The 20,179-nt window shown below is 43.5% G+C and overlaps 1 protein-coding gene across 2 annotated transcripts in view; it reads left to right on the forward strand.

Annotated features, from left to right (window-relative positions):
• Positions 1-20,179, forward strand: part of MOB2 (MOB kinase activator 2) — a 114,753-nt gene that overhangs the window by 78,704 nt on the left and 15,870 nt on the right. The window contains exon 1 of one of the 2 annotated variants that reach the window (XM_074918222.1): positions 3,572-3,783. The exons of the other annotated variant lie outside the window; for it this stretch is intronic. Coding sequence (XP_074774323.1) covers positions 3,674-3,783 — 110 coding nt within the window. The 5' untranslated portion in view covers positions 3,572-3,673. Of the gene's footprint in view, positions 1-3,571; positions 3,784-20,179 lie in introns of those variants that run through there. 2 annotated transcript variants of the gene reach the window in all.

The raw sequence follows: 20,179 nt of genomic DNA on the forward strand, positions 1-20,179 counted from the left end.
TTGCATCGCAACACTGTGTGGTCAGTAGGGCCAATTTCTCCTGCTAATTATCTCAAGAGTGGAGCTGGAAATGTACCCTTGAAATATTTTATTTCCCCCTTCACTATGACCACCTCCAAATGACTTTTTGAGGCTGAGACAATTTTGACTTTAGCCTGTCCTCTGTCCAAAATCCGTGCCTTTACTGTCTATACAGGGCAGAGCTGCACGTGCCATCTTTGCTGCTGCGTGAGGGGGACAAAATGGAAAGCAAATGTAATCTCAGTGTAAATACCTCTTAGAGGCAAGCTAAAGGATAAAATGTTTTCATTGCTGCTTTTGAGCGGTTCCAGAGACCTGGGGATGCACTGTGAGGTAACTGGGATGGGTATTTGGCTAGGGGGTAGCGGGGCATGCTAAAGTCAAACAAAAGGGCCAGTTACTTAGCAAAATTGAAATGTATGTTAGGCAGGGACACACAATAAACTTAAGTTTAATTTACAACAGAACCTTACAATCTGATGTTACAAGGCCTCATTTCTATACATACAAATCCTGAATTGTAGCTTAATCAAAATAGTGGTTATGATTTATTTTTCCCCCTGACATTATTTACTTGTCTGGGTTGATATGACTTGCTCTCTTTTTGCCAGACCTCTGGATACTAGTATACATCCCTGTGGTGGCTGCTTTACACTTAATTTTTATGGAACCGTAAAAAGGGGCAAATAAATATGTAGTTAACTGCTGCTTATAACATCATTATAAATACAAAGCATTATTCATAAAATGTATAAATACCATTGCTTGTCTTGGTAGTTGGAATCTATGCAGAAGGCTTTCCATCAGTGTACTATAAGCACATGCTGTCATGTGTAAGTGGTGGGAAATAGCACTCCCCTCTTCCCAGTGTACCCTTACTCTGTGCCACTGGTGATGTTACTGTTCTGCTGGTGTGTCTGTAGGACTGATACAAGTCCTGTTGGTAGGTCCATTCACAGATACTTCTGTTAAAAGTTTTAGTGAGAATTTCAGTACACAGCTCCCTCATCTTTCAATGGTGGGTAAATGATGCGCTCGAAGCAGATTGCCACTGCTGAAGCACGATGGACCCAACGGTTGTTACCTGCAGAGGATGTTGAGGAAGCAAGTGAAAAAGAAGCTACTGATGTATGTAAATGGGCAGGATATCGGATGGCTGCAAGACACACCCTTGAGGAAGTGCAGATATGCATCCTTCAGAATATGCATGTGTAGAGATCAGACCAGTAGTCGAGTTCAAATGAATACATTGCCTTTAGATCGAGTACTGCTCTTTCTGGAAGCAGTAGCTTTCAAGCAAACCCATTTGTGTCTGCACATGTGCTCTAAATCTTGTTAAAGTGTGAGAATCCCATACTGCATGTATTTTAAATTACTTACATTGATGCCATATAAATAAAGTGTATGTGCTTAAGTTATGCTTCCTAGAATAACCTTGTTTCATTTTTATTATTTTGGAGCATTTAAAATTGACTTTGAGATGCTGGGTTTTCCCACAACTTGCATAAAATCCAGTAGAACAGGTATAAACTGTAGCATGCAGTTGATCCAAAAAGGGGGGGATACTTCTTGAATGGAGGAAAACTTGATAGGTGGAGGAAAGGTTGGAAACTGCTGTGGGAGACATGTGGTTGTGGAAAGGGGAGTGCCAGTTTGATGCTGAAGCTAACAGAATAGAGAAGTGGGTCATTTATCTGGGTCAAAGTAAAAAGTTAGAGGGTTTAAAATTTTTATTTCAGTTGATCTATCAGTTTTAACAGCAGAGCATCAGTTCCTAACCTGTGTGAGATCCCTGAAGCTCCATCTCTGCAGCACAAATGTTTAGCTGTGAGAGTCACCGAGAGGCCAGCTTTCCTAATACAACACCACAGGGCTGTATTTATTTTGGTTTGACCCCTGGATTTTTCTTTAATTTACTTTGGATAGACAGACTTTTAATAAAACTTAAGCTGCTTTATATCACAGGCTTGTTGTTTTTAGGGTGGTTTTTTAACAAACAGAATTCTCTCTGTGCAGATTTCACTGGTGAATGAAGCGAGGGCAACTGCCCTCTTGGCATGTGTCCTTACTCTGTTTGCCAGGACTGTTGCTTTTTAATGTTACTGTGACAAGTCGCTGTTACTGGGGGAAAAGATTGAGCGAGCATCAGATTTTTCAAGGGTTGGATAATCTTCTGTATGAAGCACTGGGCCGCAGGGTGGAAAGCTGAGCAGTGTTCAGCTGCAGGCTTCCTGTGTGCTATCAGTGAAGTCATTAAGACAGAGTTTTAAGAGTGGGAATAAAAATACCTCCTGCTTCGCAAGGGTGTGGAGGCCTAACTTGGACGTGCAACTAAAAGCATGTCACTGGTAAATGCCACTGCCCGGGTAGGTGCTCTGGGACTGAGCAGCCACACGTTATTCCTCATGCCACTGTAGTTTCTTGGGTTTGTGCAAACAGCAGTCACGTTCCCACCTGCTTCGATCGAGTGAGGCTGGGTTGGTGACAGCAGCAATGGCAGGATTTGCGCTAGGTTTAATTCGACAAGACTGATGGTGCTCTGTTTACAGGGGAAGGTGCCTGTTTAGTCAAGGGACTGGAGTGCTTGGCTGTTCCTCTCTGGGGCACTGCCCCTTCCCACTGCCACCCGTGTTGCAGGTGTACGTAAAATGGCAAACCCCCTGTTTTCTCTGAGATGTCGCAGGTCAGGTTTTAGCATAGCAGAATAAGTGATGTCCTCTGGGCTTTGTGTTCTAGGTTATGTTACGCCACACACGTGTCACACTTTTGGTTGTGATTTGGCTCTGAATGTTACCTCAGCAAGCCGTGGGTGCAGCTGCCTGTCCAAATGGTGTGTGGCGGGGTGGTGGTTATGCGGGCTGGCTGAGGAGCCGGACATGCAGTGCCTTGCTAAGGTCTGTTAGGAAAACTCACGGCAAAGTGGTTTTCTCCATGTAAAACTGCTGGTGTGCCACCACAGACCTTGTGTTTGGGGATGCTGCTTAATCACTTCTCCTGAGGACCATTACCCCCGCGCCTGCTCTTCACTCTGGTCGGAACGGCAAGGTGGCTCTCGCTCCGTATGGTTTTACTCTCCTCCACCCTTCCTCTGTTTAACCCCTCTGATAAAGGTCTTGATGTCATTCGCTATGTGGAACCCAGCTAGCCCGGGCCCGTGCTCGGCACAGAGGCCCGAGGGTGCAGTGCCAAGCCTTGCTGCTCCAGGCGGCATTGTTCCCCTGCCTCAGCGGGATCCAGCGTGGCCCCGGGACGGCGGGGGGAGCCCGTACTACCGGCGGCAGCAGCAGCCGCGGCTCTGCCCGGTGTCGCCCGCATCGCCGTCCCGCAGCTCTGCTTTGCCTCGCTGGCTTCGCGCTGCCCCGGCGGCCGCCCGGCCCCGGCCCCGGCCCCGGCCCCGCCGCCGGCCCCCGGGGGCGCGGCCCCCGCCCCGGCCCCGAAGGGGCGGGGAAGGGGCGGGGACTTTGGCGGCCGCCCGCCCCCAGCGCCGCTTCCCATTGGCGGCGCCGGGCGGGGGCGGGTCCGCGCCGGGCGCTGGGCGGGGCGAGCGGCGGAGAGCCCGGTCCGGTCCGGGCCGAGCCGAGCCCCGCCGAGCCCGGCCTTCCCCCGCTCCGCTCCGCTCGGCCGGGCCGGGCCGCGCTCCCCGCGCCGTACCATGGTGGGGGATCACTGCAGCCTCCCCGGTGAACGGCCCGTCCTCGCCCAAAGTCCCAAACCCGGATTAAGCTGCAAAATGGTCCTGCAGGCGGTGGGCAAAGTGCTGCGGTAAGGACGGGTCCGGCGGCGGGCGGGGGGGCCGTGGGCCTGAGCGGGGGGTTCCCGTGGCTCCCGTCCCCCAGAGAGAGGGGGCCCGGGAGCAGCGGTCCGGCCCCGGGGCCGGGTCCTGCCGAGCCCCTCTCCTGGCTGGGGGAGCGGGGCTGCTCCGCCGCGGCAGCCCGCGAGGGTGGAAGCTGGACCGGGGGGAGCTGCTCGGAGAGAAGCGTTTGTCCACCCATAGCCCTGCAGCCAACTTCTGTTTGGGCTCCCCGAGCGCTGAGTTTCCAGGCTGTAAGCAGACAGCGAAGGTCCTGCCGTTCCTGAGTAAGGCGCTGCATATGCTTTGGCATGTTTTCTACAGAAATGTCGTAAGATGAGGGGAAAAAATTGCTCATGTAGCTCGGAAGGGCTTGTGTGAACACCGAGACGTGTATGGCTGCTGGGACCAAAACCAGACTCTTTGGCAAAGGACGTGCAGTAACTTGATTCGGAGGAGTTCTGACCCATTCTGGTTTGCAGGGAAAAACGTCACCACAAATATTAGAATTAGCAGCCTTGTTCTTCAACAACCGCAGCTTTTTATTTTGGTTAAGTGTGTCCAGATATTTTTCTGGGATCTACAAAGAATGGCAGCGCTGCTCCAAAACGGAGCCTTGTTCTCCCAGTGTAACTTTATTTGGCAAGTTTTAGTTTGTCCCTGTTTCCTGCTATCTGTTGCCAATTGTTAAATGTTTGTCAACAGAAACATTATTCCTCTCTTCCTCTGTTGACTCATGTCTCTTCTCTCGAAGCGAGTTTAGGGGAACCATTTATTAAAGCAGAGTGTTCTGATCTCAAAGCGGCTGAGCTCTGGCTGCGACTTGAACTAGAAAAGTTCACCGGACTTAAAAGTAGACTGGGTGAGAACTGCTTAGAGTTGCTCTTAAAGAGGTGCTCTATTGCTTGGTTTGTTTTCTTCCCCTGTTAAAAATACTTTCCTGTAGAAAACATTAGTTTAAGGAATTCAGGTTTTTCAGCTTTTTAACAAGTTTAACGTCCCTTCTTTACATTTTTTGGGGGGTGGTGTGTCTATAATTCAATATGGTGTTACACAGCTGGTCATTTCATAAAATCCTTTGGCCAGCAGCTTGCTATTCATGCTGTGAACCTTTTGAAGTTTTTGGTAGCTGTTCTATTGGCAGCACTCCCAGATGTAAATAGATGGGTGCCTCTGTAGGGAAGAATTGCCAAACCTTTTGTTTCAGCATCTATGGCAGTTTATTTAAATGTATAGGTAACTTCCTGTGACTTAGCAGTGAAACATGGATTATTTTTTTTTTTATGATTTGTTCAATGCCTTTGAAAAAGTGTAACGTAACCTTGTTCTTTCTCCTTCAACTGGAGTACATGCAGAAACTGTGCATAATTTAATTCGCTTCCCTGAGATTTCTTTTGTATATATGCTATAAGACTGTTGTGAAAGCAGGAAAAAGTTGTTGTCGTGCATGAAGCATTCTGGGCTCAGGAATCGATAGCACAACTTTATTTTTCTCAGCTGTTACTAAATGGAAGCGATTACTGTTTTGTAGTAGAGTTTTTTTTAAATGTGTGTTGTCATTCTGGCTTATCTCCTTTTGCACCCAGTTAGAGAGAAATGTGTAGTCACAAAAACTTTCTTTAGATGCCAGACTGGTTCTCTTATTTCTTTTCTTGAATATACTTCAGATGCCTTATCTGACCTTATGTGTATTGCTTCAACTTGCTTTTCTTCAGTTTTTGTTCTGTAAAACATAAACTCACCCTATTCTGAAAAGAGCTCAGCATAAGAGCACCGGTACTAGCTAGGAGCCTAGGTAAATATTAAGTCCAATAAAAGTTTCCCTATTGCAGAAGTTGGGTATTAGTGCTTAAGAAAGTGTGAGCCCAGTGATAGTGAAAAAAGGAACCATGTGGGACCTTGTTCAGGCCAAAAATGGTGGCTTGCTAGTGACAGCTGTTGATTTCTTTGAACATGGGCATCCACAGCTGAGCTTTGTCCACTTCGTCGTTGGCAGAGGAGAACAGGGAGTTTAAAAACATGTTGAATGCAGAGGTGCAATGCCAGCCTGATACGGAGTGACCAGCTCACTTGTTAGCTCTTCTGTTGTAGTTGTATGAAGTTAAATGAGTCCCACGTTACCGTAATGGTTTATCATCTATTTCACTCTAAGAGTATCGAATACCATTTTTAAGCCTGGCCACCTGAAACACTGCTGGTTGAGTTTTCTGTAGTCTGTATAAAAGATGAATCAATACTAAACCTTGGATGAAGTAATTTTTCTTCTGTTGGTCAGGCCTACAAATGGCTTGGCGATGAGATCAAAGGTTATCTTGCTTGTGCGTAGTGTGGCGTTACGAACAGCCTACTGCATTTTAGGCTTTTTTTCTCGGGCATAACCAGGAACCTGCATCATTACTGTTCCCTCCCAGCCCTCCACAGGCTGCCAAGGACTTGTAGAAATTCACAGTGGACAGAGTGTCTGTCTTCTCTCTAACTTGCTTCCATTTCTGTCTCTCTCCTGGTAGTGAATTATAAAGCTCAGTTGTTCCAGTACGATACTTGATCGGTATGATTTTCCTCCATGGCAAATTTATATGTACTTATAGCTCGCTCTCTTGAAGCTTTTAACGTGAAAGTTGTTTTCATCAGTTAGTACGTCCAAGTCCTGCGAGCAGCTGGGTGCCAAATAGCATCTGTGTCACCCACAGGTAATAACAGCTGCCAAAGGAAACAGTACGGGGAGGAAACAAGGAGGGAAGTGTGAGGAAGCAAAAAGGCTTCACGAGAAGCACCAGCAGCCCCGAGAACCCGAGAAGAGTTTTAAAAGAGCGTGGGGAAAGACAACTGAACCAGAAAGGGGGAAAATGTAACAAAAGCAACAGATGTGCGCTCTCAGCCGTTCTAATTAATTTTTTATGAAAGCTACTGTTAGGTTTATTAGTCTTTTAAATTATTAGTGATTCAGCTATGAAGAACTCTGAAGATGCTTGTGTCTTTCATCACATGGGTTAGTAAACTGTGTTTAACACTTCAGGGATGGGACCAAGACTACACACTTGTGGTGATTAAAAAAAATGAAAATACCATTAGAAAAGTGTCATCTCCCCTCTAAATTAATCATAGCATAGCTGAGATGAAGTTACATGTGTTTCGTAGCACAGGGTTTAATTAGGGCTTTCGTTTCACTTCAGATGTTTTTGAAATATGTTAATCTAATTTTTCCCCTCTCCTGTAATGAATTGTGTAATTGTTTAGCTCACAGTTAGGGAGGGATAAAATAAAATGGATGCAGTTTTTCTGTTTGTTGTTGTTGTTTTGTTTTCTGTAAGTTGGTGGTTCTAGAGAGAGGTAGAAGGGGAAAGGGAAAAAGTAGTAGGATAATATTCCAGGTTTTTACTTCGTGCTTTTTAACATTATTTAATTAACTGTTCAGGATTTTTGTGAAGCAGCTGGATACTATTAGCTTCCTTGTAGAGGTGTGTGTTGTACTGGCCTCCAGCAGCACAAGTGGAAGGAAGACTTGGGCACGTGAGAGCTCTCCTTTGGTGCCAGCGGTCACTGGGCTGGCTGTGCGTGTTCCTCAGAGCTGCAGCAGCTGACGTCGGGACATGGTGTCCGGCCCATGCCAGTGCTGGAATCTTGGGTTGGATGCTTGAGTGTGGCTCAGAACGGCAGCGCATGTGCTGTGCCCCGGCACTTTGGGTCCTCCACACGCTATCTTCAGAGACTGCTCTTTGTGCAGCATCCTAGCCAGGGTGTTTCCTTTTAAGTTCCAGTGAAACCAAGTCCCTCTGGGATAGTTGATTAATTATCCGTGATAGGGTGTCAGGAAAGAGGAATGATTGGGGTTACAGAGTTGTGAAGTCACTGTGTAATGACTTTTGAATAAAGTACAGTGTGGTTTATATCTACACATAGTCCAGGATGAGTGTGGGAATAGATAACTTAAAATTCCTCTTTCTTGTTAAGAGCCTCCCTTCTTACAACAACGTGCAGGGATTGATTTGGATACCAACCAAAAAATAAAAGAACCAACCTCCCTCTTTTTGGGTAGGTGTGCCATTGCCATTACTAACAAAGTGGAGTTTTTACAGGTGCATTTCAAGAATGTAATAATTTGTCTTTGGTGATAGTGTGATAATGATTGCTTCAGTCACATAAATTAGCAAGTTTGTGTTGGCATCCTGGATGGTTCTGTATATTTTTAAGTCCAGCACTTGGAATTTATTTTTTTTTAAATTAAACTCCTTATCTAGTCCTCAAATAATTCATAGTAAGATCAGAAAAAAAAAAACAAAAAACAGGTTAATCTTGATATTGGATTCTGGTTTTTTAAGTGATCATGCAAAGTAGCCTTAAATGTGTTCATGAAACAGGACATAGGTGGGTAGAAGCAGACAGTGTTTGACGTGGCTGCCTCTTCTCCACTGCCTTGACACTCGTTGCTGAGGATACCTGTTGTCTGTGATGCTTGTGTTTATCAATAGGACTAAAGAAAATATTTAAAAGATCAATCCTGTTTTATCCTAATTTAGGTAGAAACATTTTTCAATAATTGAGTCCACTCTACACTATTAGAAAGTAATTAGGAAGAGTCTTGTTTAGCATTATCTAATCTGATTAATACAGAAGTCTAGGGACAGGCAGAAAAGGGAGGGAGGGAGGGCAGCGTGCAGGGAAGGGGCTTATAGGCAAAGTGCTCTTCAGAACCATGTCAGCTATTTTCATCCTGTTCTTTTTCTTCCTCCCTCCCACAACTTCCCACTGTACCAAAATAGTTCAAAATGTTTATGGTTCAGGGCAACTGACATCACTAATCCTCATGCTGTGTCTTGCTGAAAGTTTCTGTAAGAGGAGCTGACTCCTTGTTCAATGACAGCCTTTGGGGACTCTCACCCAGCTACTGGGAAGGGACCAGTGACACAGTGGGGCGGGAGCATCGTAGCACCCTGTGGTTTGGCAAAGTGTGACCAGGCAGGAGGGGCTTTGTGGTAGCTCTTCTGTGCCTATGGAAGCAGAGGGGTGCTTGTGCAGAGTGTTCTGTGGCAGGAGCGGGTTGCAGTGGAGCTAGGCCTGAGTGGCACTGCCAGCATGGTGGACTCGTTGGGCAGGGACGTGCCCTCTGGAACAGTGGCCCTCCCTGCTTGCGCAGGAGGCTGTTCCCCAGCATACACACGTAGCCAAGTCTCTTCTGGTCGTGGCAGCACAACTCGTAGTGCTCTGCTTGACGTTCAACCCCACTGAGCTGTTGGATACTTCTGACAAAACCAGGTAACAACCTGGTCTTCTCCTGGAGCTCAGGACTTGAAGCTGTGCTCTGGAAAGATGCTGTGTTGTCGTTGCCATCCAGTGAGCCAGGCACTCCTCCATTCCTCTGGGATAGTCCTCTGGCTGTTCACTTGTATTCGCTGCAGGAGTGTCATGACCCTGCTGTGTTTATGAAAGTTAGTGAACCATGTACAATGTATTAACTTAATGAAGAAGTTGGTGTCTTTCTTCAGAGGTACTTATAACATTGAGCCGTATTTTGCTTATGTGTTCTATGTCCCGTGAAGCAATAGCCAGAGGGGGAGGACTGCTAAAATCCTTCGGTGTGTTGAAATAACCCTGTAAGGAGTTGCCAGAGCTAGTATAGAAAGGGCACCTGTGTGAGGCTTAACAGTGTTTTCCTCTCTTTTAGGGGCAAAAGTATGCTGCTTTTTTTCTGAAGATCCCTCCTGGACACTTTCAGAAGAATAGATTTGATTGTAATCTCAGATTTCTGAAATTATTCACCCTTCTTTTATCTTGTTTCCTTGGTATGTGCTTGTTTCATTATAGGATTCGCTCCAGATTTTAGCTTGTTTGTGCCTGGAAGGTGATTTCAGTTTATATACACGCAAAGTATGAGCATGCAACATTAATCCTTCTGGGAGCTGACTACAATTCCTGGTTTGTCTCTTTGCTTCCTATGTTGTAATAGCCCACGATTCTGGTGCTGCTCTTTATGGAGAAAGTATCTATTTCACAATTTCTATCTGCTGTCTTCTGGTACCTTAAACCATCTGTGCACGCCAAGGTCTTTACCAAGTAGGTTTGTAGGAGAAAAAACCCTCTGTAGAAGAGCTTTTCTCTTTGCATTCTTGGTGATCTTTGCTGAAGAGGTGTAGTGTTAGGAACGTGGTCTTCTCCTGGTTGTTGCCCTGTCTCAGTGACGGTTAAGACAAAATTTATCACCTTTGTGACTACACCAAAACGGAGTTTATAACAGAACAATAAATTGTTCTTTTGTTGAGGAGGATTTTTCTAATTCTTTTCTTAATCCCTGGTGCTGTGGGGCTCAACAGAATCTTAACGAAGACTTCAGCAAATTGCTATTAGAGCAGATGAGATGTTGCTTTTCAGAGCTGCCAGCACCTAGCTTCTGGAAAGAGAAGGGTATAGGATGTGTGGCTTAACCGTTTCTTCCAGCTTTCTGAAGGAAAAAATAGTTCTTGGAGTTAATGGAGTCCATTAACATTGGAGCTGGGTTGTTAAAGCTTGTTGGAAAATTCTACTCTGTTAATTTTCCAAGTTCATTTTTGTCTGGTACTGAAATAAGTTTAGAAGTGTTTTTGCTCAGACAGCAGGGACTGGTGGTAGCAGATGCTCCCCAGGTGAAAGGAACATTGTGGATGTCTGTGTAATTCCTTTTATTTTTAAAAAAGGAGGAATCAGCAGTGGGTGCAGCTGTCCTCAGAAAGGCAGGCAGTGACAGAATATTAAAATTCTTCGGACAGCTTAATATCTGAAAAAAATAATCCTGGCACACCATACAAAGTACAGTGAAGAAAGAAGGCTTGGGTTTCTTCATGGTGATTTATAAAAATGGACACACAGCAGAAGTGACATATTGGGTGCACCTTGGTAGCTCCACTCACACTCCAGACACTCAGATCAGCTCTTCAGTCCACTGTGACCACAGATTCTCAGATTCAGCACACCAAAGCCTTACAGGGATAAGTGCTGACAATCACCAGGATGCATTTGGCAAGAGAGGGGAAAGGAAACTGATAAACAAGCTTTAGCTTGGTTCTTCCTTATAGAGAGTCCTCAGTTTTGATGTGACTGTCTTATTTCTTCAGAACAAACCTATGCAGGAAAAAGATAAAGCTGGATTCTTGAGACCACCACCTGTGTGGGACAGAGGGGAAACTGTATTCTGTCTCAACTATTTTTCTGTTGTTTTTAGCATATAGAGCTTTTTTTTTTTTCCATGTCTGGGTGCATTACTCAAATGCATCAGTTTTTAAATCCATGCATCTTACTTAGTAGTCAAGCTAACTAACCTGTTAAGTAATTCAGTTACAAGCTTTTTCAGAAGGATTCCTATTGATTTTTTGAAGCAGAGGCTTAAATATTGAGAAGTAACTGGATCACCCAATGATAGTAAACTACTCTCTTGAGAGACACTTCTTCCCTGGTTAGGGACCATCTTTCTTTTCTTCGCGGTGAAACTACCAGCGCAGCTACGCACGAGTAGCATGGTTTCATCTCTGCAAAACCAGTATGAACTGTCCGTGGCTGCCAGGAATTGAAACTGGGCTTCTCGGGCGGGCGATGCTGGCTGTGTTTGAAGAGAGTTAGCTGGTCATAACCATCCCTTGTTTTGAGGGCTATTGGGTTGCCAAAGCTCTTGTAAAAGCCTGACTTCACGCTGTGTTTTGAGGAAGAATCTTAGATGTTGGTCTCTGCTTGTGTGAATAGATTTATTGCAAATCCACATGAAGAGTTAATGATACTGCTTTTTGTTTGCATGTGTAGCCAAGAGAATGAAACAAATTCAGCATGCAACTGTGCATCTAATTTTAGTATTTATTTTTGAAAATTACTAGTTTTCCTTAACCAATTTCTTGGCTGAGCTTTCAGCATTTAATTAAAAGAATGAATTTGTATTTCAGCAAGCCCTTGGAGGTAACACTAGAAACTTTGGGGTTTTTCTGATTGCTAGTGGATCAGCACGTGTCTGTAGAAGTTCTTCTACTTGAGCTTTTCAATCTCCTTGGAGTATCCTGACAAGTAATAAATTAGGGTTGGGAATCACTGCTGTCTCATGAGCTAATTAACAGTGGCTGATCTAACTGTACCAGTAATTAAACTATTATCCACCCTACTATTTTTTTCAATCAGTCATTCAAATATTCTTTGGCCCACAATTCCATAGACTTTTTATTTTAAATAGATTTTTCTTTCTCTATTGTACAGAAAACAGAACTTTACTCTGCTGTTCTCTAGGAAATACTGAAACAGCTGTGTGCTGTTGGTGACAAAACTGAACAGCATTGCATCATTCTGTTGCAAAGTTTAAAAATTAACTACACAGATTAGTGAATGTTTTGTATGTATCATTTGTTAATGAAAGTTACCCAATTAAGATAATGCTTTGATTCCTTTTATCTTCAACTCTTGCTTACCCTGTGGAGACACAGTTTATGACTTCTAACTACTGATTTCAGGGATTTTGTTTAATGAGATAGTTCATACTAAGACTGAAAGGCACTGTTTCTCACCACAGGATCTGATCTAAGGCATGCTAGGAGAGGTGGGACTTCTCTGAATGAACTTTGGTATAAATTAAAGACAAAAGCTTAACAAAAGAAAAAGAAATCCATTTTTGATCTTCAAAGCTGCCATCGAGACAGAACAGACCTGGACCCATGGTCATTCCTAGTGAATAAATATCCTTCCTAATTAAAATGCTGTAGTTAATTTAAAGTGTAAGAGATGAGTGTTTGTGGAGCTTGATACAGTGGATGAAAATTTCAGGTGGGGCTGCTTCTTCACATTGGTATTTCTTTGCCCAACCTGTTCAATAACTAATGACTGGGTAGGTAATTGAATTCCTCACAGCTGTGTGTCTCTGCAACAAGATGCACACGTGTGTGGTAGTACAAATGCTTTAAAAGTGAGTTTACAGGTGCAGGCATGTGAAATTGCTAATGAATAGTGAAAACAGCTTACAGTTTTTTCCCATGCTATATATCTAATTGCATTTATACTGTTTACTGGAGCTCCTACAATAAAAGCTAAGACGTTTGAAGTAGCTATGTTGTTACCTGTGTTTCTGTGTACACTCTCAGTTGTGGTGTGCCCTAACACATTTCTGTCCTATTAAACCACATTTTTTTTAGATGTAAACCAGACAGTGTTTATGTGAAGGATTCAGCTGTTGAAGTCCTGCCTACTGTGTGATTACTTATAGGTGACGTTTTCAAAAGTGGAACTGTAGTAGCAAGGCAAGTGATGAATTTGTTTTTCACTCTCTTCTCAACAAAAATAGCAAACTTATCCTTCCGATGCAAGACACCTTTTGTGCTTAAATAGTGATAATTTGCCCAGTCCTGTCAGAAGTAAAAGATAGTCTTTTACTGTTTCTTGCCTCTGGGAAGCTGAGGAGACAGACAACTAGACTGAGCTCAGCTGCAAGCTGACATGTTGCACCATGCTGAAAAATATTTATCTATTGAGAGCACAGAGTCTTTGAGTATTCTCATTAACCGTTTGGGCAGTGTCATGCAGTCCATATTGCCTTCTTTCAGACTGCACAGTGTAGTGATAAAGTATATCTTTAAACATTTTTGTAGCCTTTTAGAAGTAGAAAATGGTAAAATTCTGATTAGAAGTGCACTAGATAGACAGGTACATATAACGTCTTTCAAAGCATAGTATGCAGGGAAGGTGGTGAGTGTGGCCTGCATATCTAACATATTTCCTTTGTTGCAAGTTTTCTTTAGGCTACAGTAGCCCTTAAAAGTAGTTACTATTGTTAGATAAATGTTTTTCCCTGTACAAAGAGAGCTTGCAAGACAAAAAGGCAGTGAGTAAACTAAAACACATCCTACAAAGACAAACCTGTCTGTGCCGTGGTACTCTGAGTAGACTGACTGCGTTTGTATATTTTGGGCTGTATAGCAAGGAGTCTGACTGCTGAAGCCAGGTTGCCATGGTGAAATAATTCCCAGCAATTAAAGCACAGTTCTGTCCTGAAAAGCAACTCTGTGCAAGCTATGTTGTGAAATCCCACATTTATGAGGCCATGAGGTTTCCAAATCAAATTTGCTAGGTTTAGAAATAAAAAGATACTTTGCAATCTGCCAGCTCTACAAACATCATAAGGGTTGGAAGATAACAGTGTCTTCAGTGATTTATGTACTCTGGTAGTGAGCTCCCTCCCAGCAAAGGTGGACCAAAGTGTACTGCATGTGCTCTTCTAGAAAGATAACAGGGCTGCATCAGAATAACCAGGGCAAGCAGTTGCTGCCAGAACTTGAATTTAATCATCATGCAGAAGTCAAAATAACTCTTAAGTGCGTTCCAATAGAAGATTACAGGATTAAAAAAAAAAAAAAATCACTGGTTACCTTAATAGTCATGTCTGAAAACACCCAGGAAATAGATACGTTAATTAAGAAGTTTCGGTGTTTTTACTACAGTACATTTTCTTTCCGTTCACAGAGTCTAAAATCCTTAAAAGAGAGATATGGACTTTTTTTGCCAGTTAGGTTCTTTTTAGTTTTCGCTTGTTCTTTGCAAGCAATTTTTCTGGCCTCCAGAATTTCAAATCATGTGTCAAATAACCACTATTCTGAGTCTTATAATAATAAACCTGACAGGCCTATATTTGCCTTCCCCAAAGTGTGAAAGGTGTTAAAAGCCACTCCAGAACTTACTTGCTTTCAAATTTTGGTGCAGGTCACTTGTTCTCATGGCTGTTCTGTGGGAGATCTCCCCACTGCAGCAGGCAGTGTCTGTAACAGAATCAGGCTTGGTTTCTCTGCCATTGTCTGCCTTCAGTTGAGAGCTACTTTTCTCTTTTGCTTGTGTGTTTTAATTAAAGAAATTTGGGGTATACTATAAATGTCTGCCTTGGACCGAAATGTTTTCCAGTATAAAGAAAAAACTATTTATCTCCGACTTTTAAAGGTCCCTAGAGAGCCGGTTCAGATATAAACATGTACATATGCAGATATCCGTGGCTAGGTGAAATGAATCCTCTTCCTACTGTCTAGCTGCGGTATAGGAGTATTATTTAGCAGTGGAGGATGATGAGGAAGCATCTGTGTTGCTAGAATACGAATGACATTTTTCCTCTAATGGAGGAGGCAAGGACACAGGAGCATCCTTATCTTGGTATTGTGTATGGGCCTGATGGGTTTGGAGTGTGTGCCTGGGAACTAAAATGAGCTGGATGTTAACAAGACAAACCCCAGAACACTCTCCAGCCTGTATTTTCAGCTATGAACTGATGACTGCCTGGGCAGAGATGCCCTGGCGAGTTAGCATGGTGTGGCTCTCCTGCCCCGTGGTGCCCTGCGCCAGGCTCTGCTCCGAGAGTACTGTTCTAGGGGAGGAGTTACAAGCAGGGGAGAACATACCACGAGACACCTCAAGCAGGGATTTGCCCTCTTTTTGCTCAGGCTTTGGCTTCCTTTGTCAGAAAGCCAGAGTTTGCCTACAATTGGAGACTTAAAACCAACAAAAAACAAATCCGAGAACCACCACCCCACGTCTGTCACAGGCTCAGGACTCGGGCACCTCTGACGCAATGTTTTGCTGTATGGTTTTGTTCTAAGCATTGAATAAATTAATTGTTGCAACACTTCATCTATGACCTACTGAATCTGTTTTACCGCAGACCTAATTTGGCTCCACGTAGAGCTCTTGAAAATAAACATTAGGAAAGATTTGTGTCCTTTTTCTTTCCTAATCCTCAAATTACCAAAAATCTGGACTGTAGTAAATCACTTAAGACTCTTGTTGAGGCTTCATGTTGGCACCTTCTAGTTTGGATATGTGAGGGCTTTATGGCACGAAGGTAAAAGAACATTTCAAAATGAAGAACAACAGGATATTTGTTTGGGTAAGGTAACTTTCTGTTTCTAATAGTGAATGGTTCCTTTCAAATCGCATCACTGGCTCCCAGAAATAAAAAAATCTGTTTGTTTCCTATCTGACATCACTTCCCTGGTGTTCCTGGGGCTCTGTCCCACTCAGCCTCTCCAAAGTGTGTTGATGGAGGGGAACATGGACCAGTGCACAGATCATACACTCAGAAGGCCCTCCCCAAAGGCACCAAGTGAGGCTGGATACCTCCTCTCAGTCTGGGGGAGGAGTTCTGGCAGGTATGCTCAGAGAAGAAAGGAAACTCCAGTCCAGCATGTTTTACCACAAGAATGCACTCTCCGCATTTTTGTAGCATTAACTGAGCTTGTTCGCATGCCTGGCCTTGCCTCTGTAGCCGTTCTTCCCAGAGCTGCATTGGAGAGAAGCTGGGGGATCCTGGGCTGAAGAGAAGGAGCAGCAGTGGTACCTGGCCACCAGCAATTACCTGGGAGTTCCAGCACTGGACTTTGCAAGGCAGTTAATATGCAGCTGACATGCCACTGTGGGCAAACAGCGTGGCAAACAGCTAGGGCCAGGGGGGTGACATGCAAGGGAAGAGAGGAGGAGGGAGAGAAGTAGAACTGTAGAATCATGTAGGCTAGAAAAGACCTTTAAGATCATTGAGTCCAGCTGTAACCCTAACACTGCCAAGTCCACCACTAAACCATGTCCTTAAGTGCCACATCTATCTGTCTTCTCGATAACCTCCAGGGATGGTGACTCAAACCACTTCCCTGGGCAGCCACTGCTTGATAACCCTATTGGTGAATAAATTTTTCCTGATATCTAAACCTCTCCTGGCACAATTTGAGGCTATTTCCTCTTATCCTACCTCTTGTTACCTGGGAGAAGAGACTGACACCCACCTCGCTACAACCTCCTTCCAGATAGTTGTAGAGAGTGATAAGGTCTCCCCTCGGCCTCCCTTTCTCCAGAATAAACAGCCCCAGGCCCTCAGCTGCTTCTCAAAAGACTTGTTCTCTAGACCCTCTAGGTGCGTGTGGAGTCCTACAAAAGGAAGCGGAAAGGCTTGATGTACTGGAGACATAGCATGTGCAGGTGCCCTGTTGCCCTTACTTTGCCAGCAGTTCCAGCTGGAACTCAGTTTGGCCCTACAGAGTGTTTTGGGCTTTCTGTTAAGAAGTAGCATTATGAAATAATGTTATGGCACTTGTCATCCTTAACATGCCTGCCATGCCTTGGCACCGTCTGTTTACAGCAGAGCATCCGGAGGCCAAGCAAAAATTCCCTTTTAAGGCAAAGAGCCACTATGAGAATCCAAAAGAAAAAGTTTCCCTGGCATGTAGGGTACATTCTTCTTTCCTCCTCCTCTTAAATAAACTATTAGTAACTTTTAAAAACAGAACAAAAATGAAGAAGCAGGGCCAGAAATGCTGCCAAAGACATTTTATTCTGCACAGCCCCCTTAGACCTGTGCAGCAACCGAGTCCTGGAGCTAACCCAGGGCAGGAGAGGGGAAGATTGAAACTGAGGTCAGAGGGGTCTGTCAGAGACCTGGGGCTGGAGGAGGTCGGAATGGAGATGGTTTTAAAAAGCTTAGTCTCCTTCTCCAGGCCCTGGAAGAATGGTCTGACCAGAGCAATCCATGAACAAATGTACTGTATGCTGCAGTGGGATTTGGGCTTGCTTTCCAATACCTTACACAGCTTCCCTTCCCATGCTGATGTTCTTTTCTTTCCCAGTCCTGAACATTCGTATGTACATCTAGGATTTGTGTTCTGGGTGTGCTGTCATATGGCATTTTCAGCTGAAGATTTAGCCGTTATCTGGGTTAAAATGGGACACGGGATTGCAGAAAAACTTCTGCAGAGATACTAATCTTGTACGGTTTTAAAGAAAGAGGAAAATGCAAATACCATCTCTTGCTTCTTCTCAAAGGAAGGGCAACACTGCTGGTGTTCAAATGAAGCTTGTTATTCCCCTTTTCTTGCATGCTATACAAATAAAGACACTGAATTACCAAGAAGTGATTTTTAAGCTGCCTCGTGCCTCTCGGCTTCCAGTCCTCGTAATTAACTGAGGAGAAAAGACTGTGGGCTGCTGGACTAGGAAACCGGACAGCATCCAAGAGTTTGTTCCTGTCCTGTAAAAACTGGCATAACCTGCTGCTTCATTGTTCTTGGTGGGAGTTTGTCACTAGGATTTATAAATTTTAGCTCATAAAACTGTTTCCTTCCTGCTATGAATGGGTTCAGAAGTCCCATACTTAACGCAGAACATTTATAACCAGAAATTAGCTGGTAACGTCTTTCCAGTAAAGTGCCACAGAAAAAAAAGAAAGGTAACAAGTAAATCTGTGAGCAGCTAACCTGGTTTTCCTTACAAAGCTGTAGCCTTCTGTAGATGGTGGAAATCTCCAGAATTTTTCTTCTCTGCGAAGGGGAGTACATTAGAGGGAGAGAGCTTCTCTATTAAAATTTTTTACCTTGATGTGTTTTATCCCCCCTTGTGTTCCACTCACATTGCATTTGACTCTTTACCTGAAGAAAGGCAGAGGAGAGGAGCTAAAACTAAAGTATCCGGTATATCTTTAATTTTGTATTACAAACTCTGATTCACTGGCAAATACAACAACGTGATGAAAGTGTTCATAAAGATCGGCTTAAAAGACACGGTTAAAATGTTGGCTTACTGCCTCTCTAATTCTGTGTTTTAAGAATCTAACCCCCATCCTCAGATTACCAAGAAAGTAGGTTTTGGCAGGCGTACTTCAGTCTATAATACTTAATCAGTGGAAGATATTTTAAAACACTTCAAAAAGAAAGGAAGGAATTACAGGATGAAAATCAAAGGCCAAGATAGTTTGATATATCCAGTAGTCCGGTAGTGTAGTTACACCTGGCTGAAGTGGAATATGGTGTCGGTGGCTGTAATTTTTCCACAGAAATGTTTTAGTTGGGAAATGTACCATTTCAAACCCCAAATTTTCCAGATTGTGAACTGTACAAATTATAAAGTAGAAGCTAGAGTACTTCAGACTAACCCCCAAAACCTCAAGTGACTTATTTTAATATCAGTTGGTAACATTTTTGCGGGCATCTTATTTTTTGTTCTTCCTTAAAATAGATTTTTCTTTTTGTGCCACTTTTGCATGCTTTGCTGTGAACTGTGGGGCTTTTACTCTCCTCTAGCCAGCACTGACTGAACACATTACAGCTGGATTGTGAACAGTCAAGACATGCTCTCTTCTAAATTTGCTGAGGAGTGCTAGGATTATACCAGTTAACCTCAGGTAAGAAATAAGGTCAGTTACTTTAAAAAAAAAAAAAAGAATTATTAATCACAAAGGAAGCATCTTTGTTCATAATCCATTGGGATTTTCTTCCCCACAGACTTGAGGTGGCTTGTGAGTTTTGACGTTTGCAAACAGGGAGAAAAATTTGCTATGTAAGGCCTGTTGGATTTGTTCTGTCCATTTTTAAATGGAAATCAGTGTGTTTGAGACTGATCCAGAGGGCACCAAGTGATTGCAGTTTTGCCTGCAGCTCTGCTCCTCACCACTGTAGGGTTTTTTAATAAACTTTTTAACTTTCTAAAGTTACTCATATCTGGTGCTAAACCTACCTTAATATGCCACATTAAAAAGAGAAAAGCCACAGATTACTTGTATTTTTTTAAAAAAAGAAAAAATAAGCAGCCACTCACCCCAAGGGTAGTTAGTTGGGTGTGAAGGGTAGAAGATGGTGATTGAAGCATCACTGCTTGTCCTTGAAGAGATTTCAGTTTCAGATGAAGCATAAGAAACTGCACAGCTTGCTGGAGACAGCAAGAAATTATTATAGCTCTGCTGGTTTTCTGGAAAAAAAGAATCCTGAACTGGTAGAAATAATCTAATTATCTCATTAACTTGGTCGGTTTAGGGAAGTTTGGCATTTAATAAATCACTAGTATTCCCTCTGTGTGATCAACCTTGTAATAAATCATATTCTTGTGACCAAAACAATTCCAAAGGGATGTGAACCACACATAGTGGACATTGTGTCCTTGATACTTCAGCTGAATGAGATTGCTTCACTTGTTTCCAAACAAACCGTATCAGTTTAAACTGAAGCACATCTTTAGTATTTGTACCATGAATAAACTTTGAACCTTACAGCCAGTTTCTGCTATGGAATGGGTATAATACTTTCCTCATATGGTTTTAAAATTGATACCTGGGTGGTGCTTTGAAGATGCTTCGAAGTGTGGGGTCTTTTTAAACCAAGAAACTACTGGGCATCTGATCAAGAAGGAAGTAAGAGAGAGAGGTTAGAGGAGGGATTTTATTAACTGAAACGGGATAAGAAAACAAGCTGTGAAATTGGCAGTTTTACTCAATCTTAACAAAGCAGTTAGACCAGGGGAAAAAAAATCATCCCGGCCCAGTGGGCCTGTCACTTGGTGAAGTGTCTTATACATCTTTCTCTAGTGAAATCCAGGCAAACATCCAGCTGCTGTGTTTTCTCAGCTGAACACAAGGCTGAG

This window comes from Athene noctua, chromosome 14, assembly GCF_965140245.1.
Source record: "Athene noctua chromosome 14, bAthNoc1.hap1.1, whole genome shotgun sequence".
Lineage (NCBI taxonomy): Eukaryota > Metazoa > Chordata > Aves > Strigiformes > Strigidae > Athene > Athene noctua.